Here is a 13,480-nt window from a genome sequence, read left to right as displayed (position 1 = left end):
GACTCTTGATTTTGGCTCAAGTCATGATCTTAAAGTCCTAGGATGGAGCCCCACATCAGGTTGTGTGCTCAGCAGGGAGTGTGCATTAAGATTCTCTCTCTCCCTCTTCTTCTGTCCCTCCCCCCACTCTCTCTATCAAATAAATAAATAAATCTTTTTAAAAAACTTTTAAAAAAGGAAGTGCAAAATATCATATCAGAACCAAGACCCAGTGAATCCAAAACCTCTTGCAGTGGTGCCAGAAATCTGTGTTTTAACAAGACCTCTAGGTGACTCTGATGCACACAAGTTTGAAGGAGTGATTGTTTCAACAAAAAATGAGTTCTTAGTCATTTTATTTAAATATTACTGTAAGATATTTTATTTGGTATCTTTGCATAAAATATAAAGGACGTTATATAACACTTTATGACAAAGAGAATGGATGGCAAATAAGCTACACATTTACCTCCATTCTGCTTCATCCCACACCAACAGCCCACATCAATCACTGAAAACAGGTCAGTCTTTAAATGCTCTATCACACAACACTTGAACCATTATCAATCAATATGCAGTTCAACTGGAATTAACTCAAAATCCCAAAAGAACCATATCCTGAGTACGGGTTACTATACTGTTATAATAAGATGCCCACATGGCTAACATCTATTGTCTTTCATCCTGCATTAAATAGACCCAGACACCCAACTTCCCCAACTTCTCACAGTTCCTTTTAAAATTTTCTTTCCTCGGGGCACCTGGGTGGCTCACTGGGTTAAAGCCTCTGCCTTTGGCTTAGGTCACAATTCCAGGGTCCTGGGATCAAGCCCCATGTTGGGCTCTCTGCTCGGCGGGGAGACTGCTTCCCTCTCTCTCTCTGCCTGCCTCTCTGCCTACTTGTGATCTCTGTCAGATAAATAAATAAAATCTTTAAAAAAAATTTTCTTTCCTCAATTATCAGATCTCCATGGCCCTGCTGTCCACATAAGAATAAATACAAAGATTTATGAGTATCCAGCCCAGCACTGGCCCAGTGCAGATGCTAAATAAATTAGGTACACATAATTAGACAATTTACTTTACCTAAGGAAGCTTACTTAAACAATGACATTTTTTACAATGTGATTGTAATTATTTCTAGATGAAAGGTTATTTACTATTAAGTTGATAATTCACGAATATTAAAATGTCTACAGAATCAAGAGACAGTTATCACTGAAGACCAGCTCCCACCTGTAGGATCAAATAAGGCTTGGATATCGAGAGCATCAGGAAGGCCAACCAGACTGAGTTCATCCCACAATTTACCAGCCTGATCATCTGAAGCGGTCTGCGTGCTTACACTTACACAAGATACGATATTCTGCAGAGAAGATCGTTCTCTGGAAAAATAAAACAAAAGAGATGTGAAAGTGGTAACAAATAGATAATTATTTTGTTTACAACAACTTTAATATAAACATATTACCAAATCAATTTTAATTAGGCATAAACTGACATAAAACAATTTTTAGACTACAACTGTTATTATTCATAGTGTAATATAAAACTGGGTTCTGTATTTTATCATGTAAGAAGCAACTAAAAAAAAAAAGTATCCGAATCCATAAGGAAGTGTTAAAAATTACAGTTACAAGTTTATTTTGCCAGTTTATAATTTTTCTAAATGACACTCTAATATTCTAATCAGGAACTGTATTTTATCACATAAAATAAATATTCCCTTCAGCCTCACTTAAATGCTCACGAAACCTAACTCCATCAGAAATTGTGATTTGCTTTATCGTGAGGGCGAGCACAACAGAGCTGGCAGTTCCCGTCATGCGGAGAAAGGTCACCTCTCGGGAATGAGAACCCACTACCCAGCGTGAAGAGGGAGGTGGCGGGAGCTCTCTTCCAGGTGCCTCCGCACGACAGCTGGTCTGTGGCTGATGGCGCAAGTGCTCTCTAGTAAGGAACACTTCACCTCGCAAGTCAGAAGTAAAATGCAAAAACCAAACAGCTGCTAGTGGCAGTGGCGTGGGGAATAAGGAAGATAATGTACCGCAAAAACAGCGCACAGAAATGAACACTGGGGAAAGCATACAACACAAGGGCTACCTCCGACTTCCAAAGCCTTCAAACTTCAGCTAATTAATTGAGATCAATAAGTAAACAATGACTACTATTGTTGTTAAACAGCAAATATGGGAAATCAGGTGACTGGAACTAAAACTCTAATCTTCTCCTGGTATCACAGTATTTAACCTGATCCTAATTCTGGATTAAGGCACTACTGGATACAGATCGTAACTCACTGCACTTCTGTAAGCTGGGTACTTATCATGACTCCTATTAAGAGAAAAGCAGCACAATGACCAAGGTACTAAACTTTTTTATACCTGGAATCACTGAAAGAAAAAAAGTATTAACATATTTCAATAACTACATTTAAATATCAAACCATATAAAAGTAACCAGTATTTTGTTCAGCATTAGAAATGCATAGACTCACTTTTTTAAAAAGGTTAGCATGCTGTTCTAACTTTAAATTCTCATTTTTATAAATGCCCCCAGTAGAGTGAGAACAAACTCTTTCCTATAAATGCCTCCATTCCTACAAATATTCTTATTAGAAGGGGGAAAAGTCTAACAGCTCATCTATAAAGATTGATGTCTTGTTCTAAGATATTTCCTTTATACCAGTATTTCATGGGGGAGACAGGTATAAAAACTAACGCAATGACTAACCAGTCTATTACTAACCAATTCCTAACCACCAGCTTAATAAGTTTCACCTTCAGGTTCTGCAACCAGTTTTTACGTATACACCGTATCAGTAAGACACGGATGGCAACCCTAAGGATGACAGCAGCCCTACTTAGGAAAGACCATCAGGAAAACACAGCTGAAATACATACTCCCAGAATTTAAGTCTAAAACAAAAGAGGAAAAGAATCTCCAATTACATATTCTTAAAATTTAATGTCACCAAAAGAGAAAAATTCTTTTTAAAACCTCTTTTTCATATTAAAAACAAAAACACGTTTATTTGGTTTCTATTCATCAGGAATATATTTTGTAACTATTTAAAATCATTACCAAATTAAATTGTTTACCCCTAAATGAATTCCAAATCTTATTAATGTGTTTTTTTCTTCCTAACATCCATTAACTGTCTTGTTATCATTACTTAATACATCGATAAACAGTAAGTGTATGTAAAGACTAAACCAAGGCTCCTTTTTACATAATTATCTCAGCCCATAAAAGTTTTCACTAAAAATTAACTCAGCTTATAAAATAAGTAAACCAAGTCCAACTGTATTTCCCAGAATAGTGTTTATATAATTGCTGTTATTCAAAGGCAGAACATGAGGATATGAGATATTAGCTGGTCCAGTCCATTAGATCTGCTAATTACTGATGAATATTGAAGTTTGCTAGACTTCTGATGTATTTTATTAGGATGTGAGCACTTGACTGATAACAAAAAGCTCTTCTATATGATCTAGCTCTGGTCTTTCAAACGTCAAGACCCCGCAACGTAGTACTTCTAAACTTCCTTAAGCTGTTCCACCTTAAATTTTTTAAAAAGACTTTCTTTCTTGTTATTGTTTCATTTCCTACTTCAGGGCTTCAAGGCATTGGCAGGAGTCCAAAAGAATGAGCCAATCAAATAAGTACAACACAACAATACTTTAGTACTTAAATCTGGATAAAAGCCAGATAAGCACTTGGATGATTACATCATCACCCTCAAGGGGCAGAGCCAGTTAGCCTTCCAAGCTAAATTAATTTTACACTTTCTCATCGACTACAGAAACTTCTATACCCTCAACTACCAGAGCCAAAGCCACATATTAAGATGGCCTTTAAACAAAACTCAGCAACATCTTAAAAAAAATTTTTGACTCCAAAATTAAACATATTAGAGAGAAGTTTCAGGTAACTATCATGTTGATGAATACAGACACACATACATAGTTATACAAATACCTTAGTAAATTATTACTTCATTAAAAAAGAAGAGATTCTTCAACTGTAGAAAGGAAAATTGGAGCATATAATTACTTAGAAAGTTAACCTTGTATTATAACAGTTTATAGGACAGCTCAATATTCTCTGAACCATTAAAATAACTAAATAACAAATTAAGAACATGTGTAGAGAAACCCATCTTGGTTTTGTCATTGTGTTAGGTTACATTCTTACAAACAATCAAAATCTTACTCAAAGAACGAAAGACAGGCTTCACTGATCTGTTTTACCTTCCTTCCATAAACTCCTTCTAGGTTAATGTTAGGTTCCTTTAAGTTTTTTTTAAAACATTAGCTTTTGCGATCACACTGATTTTAATATACAATTAACACACTTTTTTTTTTACACAAGAAATTTTGAGGAAAGGAGTGCTTTATGAGGGATTTTAATGGTGAGGCATAAAGCACTCTACAAATGGGGAAAAACATGAGAAATTATTCAGTAACAACCCCATTTATATGTTCCCTGAGATGAAAATGAATTATAGATAGCCTTACTGCATTCCAAGCATTTATTCAAAATTGCTTACTTTCTCTGTCCTCTTTGTTTTCGTGGTGCTGAGTTTTGTATTTTCTCACAGGTTCCATTGCTGTTGTCATCAATGTCCCTCTTGTTAGAAGGCTGGCTTTTCCACGGCAAGATAAACCCAGGCGTTACTCTGAATTGCTTTAAGTCTCCTTGTCCTAAGGAACTTTTTTCACCACAGTAACAAAAAGCGCAGAGCTGTTCACTGGTCAAAATGAAAAGAAAACCAGAATGTGAAAGTAGGTTTATCCAACTATTTTTAAAGTGACAGATTATACATATGTGTGCTTTAAAATTAAATATTACGACTTTAGGGCGAGGTAAGCTTGAGTACATATAGGCCATAAGAACAATTAAGTTTAATAATCAATTACACATTTGCAACTCATAGCATGACTTTTTAAAGCAGCAGACCCCACAAAATCAAAAAACTTGAGCTCATACTTAGAAAAATAATTTTATTTTCATCTAATTCAAGAAAATGGAAGTAATAAAGCAAGTAAGGCTGAGGCTAGGAAAGAGGGATGGGTTTAATGCCACTGGGCGACATGTGGGTTCTTGAAAACGTGTGGTTTTCAAATTTTTTTAAGCACTTGACGGACCACTCCTTATGCATGACGTAGATACGAAACACACAGGAACAAACATGGAGGCATAAAAACGTCGATTTAAGTGCTTGCTGGAGTAAGAAGTCCGAGATGAGGGGCGTGTGAGAAAGTTCAACAGAGGGGAAGAGGGATAGTAGGTGGGGCACAGGCGACAGTAGGGCAGGGAGACCACTGCCCGTGACGCACTGCGATGGCAAAAGCACATCAGGCATATGTCAAGACTCGGAGAACTACACAACACAAAGAACGAGCCCTAGTGTGAACTATGGTGATCAGTTAATAATAACATACCAATACCAGTTCACCGACTGTAACAAACGTACCAGACCAAGGCACAGAACTAATAAAGGGGAAAGTTCGGGAAGGAGGGCAGGCTGAGAAGGGGACTCCTGTACCCTCTGCGCAATTTTTCTGAAAACCTGAATTTATTGTGAGCAATAACATCTACTAACTACAATAAAATTAAAAAGTTAAAAGACAAAAACAATATATGCTTACGGAACAGATGTTTAACAAGGGACCTCAGAAAGAACAGAATTAGAAGGTCTGCTCCTTGAAAGGGGAGCCTCCTACACTGCTGGTGGGAACGCAAGCTGGTGCAGCCACTCTGGCAAACAGCACGGAGGTTCCTCAAAAACTCAAAAACAGAGCTACCCCATGACCCCACAATCACACTCCTGGGTATTTACCCAAAGAATACAAAAACACTAACTCAAAGGGACACATGCACTCCCTACGTTTACTGCAGCATTATTTACAACAGCCACGACACGGAAGCAGCGCAGCCACTTTCCGTTGACTGGCGAATGGGTAAGTAAGGGGTGGTGTATATGCAATTCCCATTTTATGTATCAGCCATAAAAACAATGAGTTGCCATTCACAACAATGTGAGGGGGAGCGAGAGAGAATTCTGCTAAGCGAAACAAGTCAGAGAAAGACAAACACCGTATGATTTCACTCACGGGGAATTTTGTCGTTTGGGGGGCTTTTTGTTTTTTAAAGATCACATACATCTTTGACTTTTTATTATGGATATTTTTGAACAAAGACACAAAAGTAGAACAACAGTTAACAAATGCTCACGAACCCGTCCTTCAGCTTTGCCTGTCAGAAGCACTTTGTTTTTCTCATCTTATCTACCACCCCTTATTTCATTTTTGATGGAATATTTTATTTTATTCAAGTATTTTTTTAATTCCAGTTAATAAAAGTGCAATAGTAGTTGGAGGCGCAGAACCTAGTGGGTGCTCACCAGGACGCGTGCGCTCCCTACCACCCGGTCCCCTACTTCAGCCAGCCCCACACGCACCTCCCCTGGGGAGCCCTCGCTTTGTTCTCTCGAGTTAAGCATCTGTTTGGTGGTTTGTGTCACTCTCTTCCTTTTCACTTTGCTGATATGTGGAATTGAAGAAACAAAACAGAAGAACATGGAAGAAAGCAGCAAGCCAGAAAACAAACCCTCAACTACAGGGAGGGGAGACGGGGAGACAGGTGGCGGGGATGGCGGAGGCACCTGCTGTGATGAGCTCTGGTGCTGCCGCGGCGTGCCGAGTCACTGAACTGAACAACTGAGACCCAAATACGCTGTATTTTAACAAACTGGAACTTAACTAAAAAATTTTTTTAAATACCAGAAGAAAGAAAAACAGTATTTCTTAACTTTAAAAAAATTACATTTCACTCATTATGGATTTTTCTACATTGATTTTAAATTTTTTATAATGCTGTTTTAGGGGCCTCTCAGGTGGCTCCGTCAGTCACTCTTGATTTCAGCTCAGGTCATGACCTCAGGGTTGTGCCCTCCTTTGGGCTCAGCACTCAGAGAGGAGTCGACTTGAGACTCTCTCTCCCTCTGTCCCTCCCCTACTCTCTTAAATAAATAAAAGCTTTTAAAAAATAAATTGTTTTAAAGTATACTTTTTAAAAAAGATTTTATTTATTCATTTCAGAGAGAGAGAGAGAGGCAGAGAGAGCATAAGCAGCGGGAGAGGCGGAGGGAGAAGCAGACCCCTGCTGAGCTGGGAGCCCGACATGGGGCTTGATCCCAGGACTCTGAGATCATGATCCAAGCCGAAGACGGACATTTACCTGACTGAGCCACCGAGGTGTCCCTTGAAGTACTGACAGTAAATATCTTCACCTTCAATGTCATAGCCAAAACCATCACTCAAATGTGACAGTGAGTAAAAGTAATCCCAGGCTTGTAAAAGCACAGGAATTTTGCCACACAACAGATCCACAATGAAAATAATTTTAAGGAAGGACTCAGATCACTAAAGAATTGGGAAGGTTTCAGGAGACGGAAGAAGTAAGGACAGTCATCTAGACATCTCAGACCGGTTTATTGATCTTGTATGTGGGACAAAGGGAATTTCTGTCTTCACTTTGGGCACAGAAAGCTGCAAAGAGCACTGCTCCCACCCTCAGAGCAAAATCTCGCCAGACAATTCACAAGTTCACTTCCCTTTAACGCATCAGATTGCAGAAGTCACACGGCAACCAATTCACCTCCAACTGAAGGAGAGGCACTCCCAGGAAGAGATGACACACAAGCATTTGCTTAATCTGGGGAAGAGGCCACGGTATGTCATGCAAGCAGCTTAAGAAGAATTAAGTGAAAAATTTTCACCAAGTGCTAAAGTCCAAGTGTGAGATAGTGTGAGAATACAGAGTATCTGGGACCACAGACACCTCTCCACGCATCAGCTCTCTGTGCACCACTCCAGAGGCCCAGGCACAGCACTGGGAGCACGGCGAGGCACGGCGACGGGTTTGCACAATGTGCTGGTCATGACACAAGGCCTGGGGAGTGGAACAGCAGCAGTACGGGGAAGGCCCAGAGGGCACAAAAGCCTTAGGCTTGTGAGAGAGGACAGGAAAAACCGCCACCTGCGACGGTGAAGACCAAGTGCAGACGGGGGAACAGTGAGGGGTCAGGGGGCTTTAACCCCAGAGGAGAAGCAAGACTGTGCCCTGGACTCAGGCCGCCACAGGTCTCCCACAGCCGGCGTAACGGGGGGTCACTGAGCACCCCCCCGGGAACCAGGAGGCACACTGCCTGCTCTGGGACTCCGCGTGCTGACCGCGCCCTCACACACCGCCGGTGAGAAGGCGGAACAGCACAACCACACACGCAGCACGCTTTGGCACTTTCTTTTCCAATTACCTTTCTCCCAGCCTAGGGATTTACCCAAGGGAAATAAAAACCCTATGTTCGCACCAAAACCTGTGAGTGAATATTTATACCAATTGTATTCATCGCCCCAAACTGGGAACTGCCCAAGTATTCCTGAACTAGGAAACGGACAAGCTGCGGTAGGAGCCTCCATAAAACCGAGTCCCGCTCAGCAGCAGAGAGGCGGCGGACTGGCGCCCACACTAACGCAGCCGAGGGGAGGCCGGAGAGTAAAAACGGCGTTAGCTAAGGAAAAAAGGAGAGACTCAAAAGAACACATACTCTACACTTCCATTTCATTGTTCTTGCAAAAGCAAAACAACAGGGGCCTACAGACCAGCGGCTGCCGAGGGCGGAAGTTGGAAGTCGGGGCTGACAACAAACAGGCATCAGGGACTTTCTCAGCACGGCGGGCGGCTCTTTAACTCGTGGTGGCGGTGGTCACTGTGTACAGCTGTCGTCTCACAAAATGGCTGATTTTCACTGTATATAAGTTAAACCTCAATTTTCAAAATTGGGAGTTAGTGGGCCAAGACAAGGGAAACAGAAGTAGGAAGAATATATCTACAATAACTTCAGCATGAGATACTGGATGGGAGATGCAGAGAGATACGAAAGTATGATAAAGCACTTACATTGTTAAGACTAAGAAACCAATTGGAATGTAAGTGTGAATTCTTTCAAAGTTAAATTCAATAGGGTAAAGAGATATGAGGTTTGGGTTTTAAGGGAAACAATCTTAAAAAAACAAAATATAATGTATAATCTACAGAAAATAATTATCAATCCAACAGAAAACAGAAAGAAGTACTGCCTTCACAGAACTCACATGATATCGATAATTAAATCATCAAATGAATTGAAAAATAACAAGTGCTACTAAGAAAAATAAAGCAGGGGGATGTCTGGGTGGCTCAGTTGGTCAAGTGTCTGCCTCTAGCTCAGGTCATGATCTCAGGGTCCTGGGATCAGGCCCCACATTGGGCACAGTGGGGTGTCTGCTTCTCCCTCTTCCTCTGCCCATCCCCACTGCTCATGTTCTCTCTCAAATAAATAAATAAAATCTTTTAAAAAAGAAAGAAAGGAAGGAAGTAAAGAAAGAAAAAACAAAAGAAAAGAAAAGAAAAATAAAGCAGTAGTGACGGGTAAAGTGTGTTGGGGACTATTTTATTTTTCACACTACTCTTTTATCTTGAGAATTTCAAACCTTCCCTGAAATGGGGAACACACTGTGCACGGGTGAGGTGTGTACTACACCTCCGAAGGGAGATGTCAAGCAGACAGACAGATGGGAAAGGTCAGCCCTGGAAATAGAAATATGGGGCTCATCACACAGACAACTTCGCCGTCACGTGCACGTGCACGTGCACGCGCACCCCCAGGGAGGGAGCAGAGATGAAGGTGTGTGTGCTGGAGACTTCCCGTAGGACCCCAACATTTTAAAAGCAGGGGGTCTCTGCAGAAGCCAGCGAAAGAGGAGGAAGCAGGGGTGTCAGAAGCAAAAGAAAGAAAACATTTCAAGAAGACGGGGTATTCAACTGAGAGATGGTTTCACAGAGTTACTCATGTCTTTCAAATACGGTCTAAAAAACTCTGAGACTTCAAAGCTGAAGTATACACAGGAAGGTTATAACCTCCTCTACTTCTTTAGTTAAGGAATGAAGAAAGAGTAAGGAACAGGAGTATAAAAGTTTACAGGTAAGCATCAAAAATCAATCTTTACACTAAAGGCTAGGAGTTGTTTCTCTGGCTAGGACCAGCGTGCTGGTGATTCTGTCCTGCTCTGCGGTGAGGAGGGTGCAACAGGCTAGTCTACGGGTCTGTTCTACAATCACCTAAGCTCACAGACACCCTTTACCTCAACACTACACAGAGGCATCAGCCATAAATCTAAAATTATTAAGTAATAAAATCCCTTCCATATTTAAAAGCGAGCTTATACTCTGAATTCCCTCTCTAGCCAGCCCCCTGCCGTCACGCCTCCCCCTCCAGCTGCACTCATTCTCTAACCTGATTCTGGCTTCCACACCGACGGAGACCAGGGAGCTCGCGGATTCCTCCGACACAGAGCGCTGAAGGGCTGGCACCGGCCGTCGGCTGCTGTCCGCTTCGGCTTCAGCATCCTCTTCCGCAGACTGCTCTTTGATTTCTGCTTAATAGTGAACGAGAGGATATAAAAAGTCATTTTCACGTTGAAATCCATCTTTGGTGAATTTACCTATAAAGAAGACATGGCACAGGCAGAAGATTCAAAGAGCAAGGGGCACACCTCACTAATACAGCAACAGTTTGTGTCCATAACAGGCTTTTCACTCTCTGTTGCAACGTGATCGTCGGAGGAACGGGCAACTCTGCCACTGTTCTTTTTGTGCACCTTACAATGGACTCAGCAGGGTTTCATCTTAGTAATAACTGTTAAGAACCTTATTTGTAGGGTCATAGCAGCTCATCTATAGAACAAATGTTCTTCAAAGTGACTTGCTTAAAAAAAGGTTCTTCACAATTTGTAAATAAAACTATTGTTCACTTAAAACAATCATTACAGCCTTAATTAACAGTCATTCTAAAGGTAAATAATTGAAAAGAGCACATCTTGACTCCACCGCCTTCTTCATTTACCCTCAAGACTCCAACCCCAAACACCTCACACGCCACACACACCTTCTTAGGAGGCAAGTCAACAAACGCCATCACAGAACGTCACGTGTCTCCTTAAGAACCATCTAGCCGCCGGCATCGCTGGACGAGAACAGGCACGACCCTCCACAGTGCCCTGATGCCATTCCACGCTCCGGTCGGTCCTTCCTTCCTAACTCAGAATTTACTCCCTGCTTTCCACACCACCACCCCAAACCGAAGAAACAAATACAAAGCACTTACAGTCCTTCAAACTTCTTCTCTCTTTCCTTCCTTTTCCCAATAAAATTCCTGAAATGGGACTCTCGAGGGGCCGCACTCCGTGACCTTCCTAACGGGCAACCCCCCTGCAATGCTGTTCCACCACCACTGAGAGCAAGAGAGAAACGCTTTCCTAACTTTTATAAGCAGGAGTGGTACTGGACTGCTACAGGCTTCAGAGTCATCACGACCTGCTCTGGAGTTCCGGTTGTAGTAACTACTGTCTATGGAATTTCTGTAAAGTCATCTGAAATTCTCCATCATCGGGGCGCCTGGGTGGCTCAGTCAGTTAAACGTCTGCCTTCAGCTCAGGTCATGATCCCAGGGTCCTGGGATCGAGCCCCACGTCGGGCTCCCTGCTCAACGGGAAGCTTGCTTCTCCCTTTCCCACTCCCCCTGCTTGTGTTCCCTCTCTGTCTCTCTCTAGCAAATAAATAAAATCTTAAAATAAAAAATTTTTTTAATAAAATTCTCCTTCTCACCTACAAAACCAAAAGCCACCATGTATCTCCCAAAGTTGCTAATGAAAATTAAATAATCCAGTGTCTGTGTCTTCAGCTGGTTTCTTTTCTAAATGTGGGAATAGCCCTTGGAGTGTCCTTCATGTGCTCTTTCTTCTTCTTCTTCTTCTTTTTTGAAGATTTTATGTGACAGAGAGAGACACTGAGGGAGCCTGACATGGAGCTTGATCCCAGGACCCTGAGATCATGACCTGAGCTGAAGGCAGACGTTTAACCGACTGAGCTACCCAGGCACCCCTGCTCTTTCTCCTTGAAGCACTTAATGATTATCCAGGTTTTAAGAGTTTCTGGACTTCATGGTCATCCGCTGACACTTTATGGTGTGGTGTGGTATGGTGTGGTGACTTCATGGTCATCCGCTAACACTTGCAGCCCTGGCTCCTGGCCTGAGTTTCAGACCACGCTTCAAGTGCATTTGGGACATATCCAGCAGCTGGAACACTAAATTCCACACCAAATTTTATCTCACGTCTCTCAGATCAGCTCTCCAATCTGACTTTACCATTTTTGTGACTATCAAAGTCTGCTAAATTCATAATGAAGTTAGGTAAGTGTTTTGACAAATAACTTTGAGAACTATTAATTGTTCAGTTAGAAAAACTATAAATAATTATAAGTCTTGTCAAATCATGAAATGAATGATGAAATAAAGCATCAGACAGGCAGTTTTCATTCTCCTATTTAAAATAACATTGTTTTTTCTTAAATTGAAATAGTAAAGTTGACCATAAATCAAGTGCTTGTGGGCCTATCAATCATGTCCGTCCTGTCTACCCCAGCCACAAAACTGAGACAGAGTACCTAGAATCAAATCTATAAATATGAAGTACACTTGTATCAAAGGATTATAAAAAGATTTGCAAACTTTACTATTAAAATATGAAACTGCTACACAACAAAAGCTATCATGAATAAAATGAAAAAGTACATCATGGATTGAAAAAAAAAATACATGGATTTGGTCCATAAATGGGCACTCAAATCTAGAACATGCACAGAACTTTACATCATGAAATCTGAACAAGCCACATGACCCTGCAGAAAAATGGACAAAGGATAAACTCCGGAACTTCTTAGAGACTGATTTTCTCAACCTTCTTTGTAGCTAGTCGTGGCAAGTTCTCACCAATACAGGAGGACCAAAACTGACCACGCAACCTCTAAGAGGAAGGGATCTGCCACAGCCCGTCACGTTTCCTCTCTCCTACAGACAGGGACAGGCACACCAGCAACCCCGATGCCGTGCTGCAGATGAGGACACCGTTCTCGTGAAAGGCAGAAGAATGAAAGGAGCTAGGTCCGTAAACCGCCACCGGGAGCAAAGATGGCCGATCCTCTCACTGTCAGAAAGAGTGCATGACAAAAAGATGAATCTGTTTTATTTACACCGCTGCTATATTCTGGGGTCTCTGTGTACAGCATTTTAACCCATGCCCCAACGAACACAGGAGAGGGAACTGCCGTAACAAACACTTAAAATGTGGGCTGGTGACTTGGCAATAAGAACAGTAACACTGGAGTTTGGAAATCAACTGACCTTTTTTATACTGTATCAAAATATTTGGTAGACCTGTGACCTGCTATAACTTGGAAAGCAGACCAGGTACCTCCAGAGCCAATAGGTCTAGGGAAAGCATCTGGAAAGACCCAAAAGTTATTCTGTGTTGCCTGCCCTCTAATTGCTTTTATAACCAAAGACAGAAAGTAACGTGGTTCTACCACAAAGACCCCCTCCATTATATTCAAAACA

At 41.4% G+C, this 13,480-nt stretch overlaps 1 protein-coding gene across 16 annotated transcripts in view; it reads right to left on the bottom strand.

Annotated features, from left to right (window-relative positions):
* Positions 1-13,480, bottom strand: part of KMT2C (lysine methyltransferase 2C) — a 269,946-nt gene that overhangs the window by 158,506 nt on the left and 97,960 nt on the right. For 14 of the 16 annotated variants that reach the window (XR_006608481.1, XM_045086329.1, XM_045086334.1 and 11 more), the window contains exons 3-5: positions 10,322-10,463; positions 4,532-4,732; positions 1,216-1,364 (exon numbers count right to left, since the gene is read on the bottom strand). Coding sequence is in view for 15 of the 16 variants with exons in the window: in XM_045086329.1 (XP_044942264.1) it covers positions 1,216-1,364; positions 4,532-4,732; positions 10,322-10,463 (492 nt within the window). In the remaining variant the exon portion in view is untranslated. The remainder of the gene's footprint in view (positions 1-1,215; positions 1,365-4,531; positions 4,733-10,321; positions 10,464-13,480) is intronic. The other 2 variants (XM_045086330.1, XM_045086341.1) reach the window with 1 other exon arrangement.

This window comes from Mustela putorius, unplaced genomic scaffold (assembly GCF_011764305.1).
Source record: "Mustela putorius furo isolate JIRA1106 unplaced genomic scaffold, ASM1176430v1.1 tig00000929_pilon_pilon_pilon, whole genome shotgun sequence".
Lineage (NCBI taxonomy): Eukaryota > Metazoa > Chordata > Mammalia > Carnivora > Mustelidae > Mustela > Mustela putorius.
Note: the sequence above shows the minus strand (reverse complement) of the source record. Positions and strands in the feature narration are given on the sequence as shown.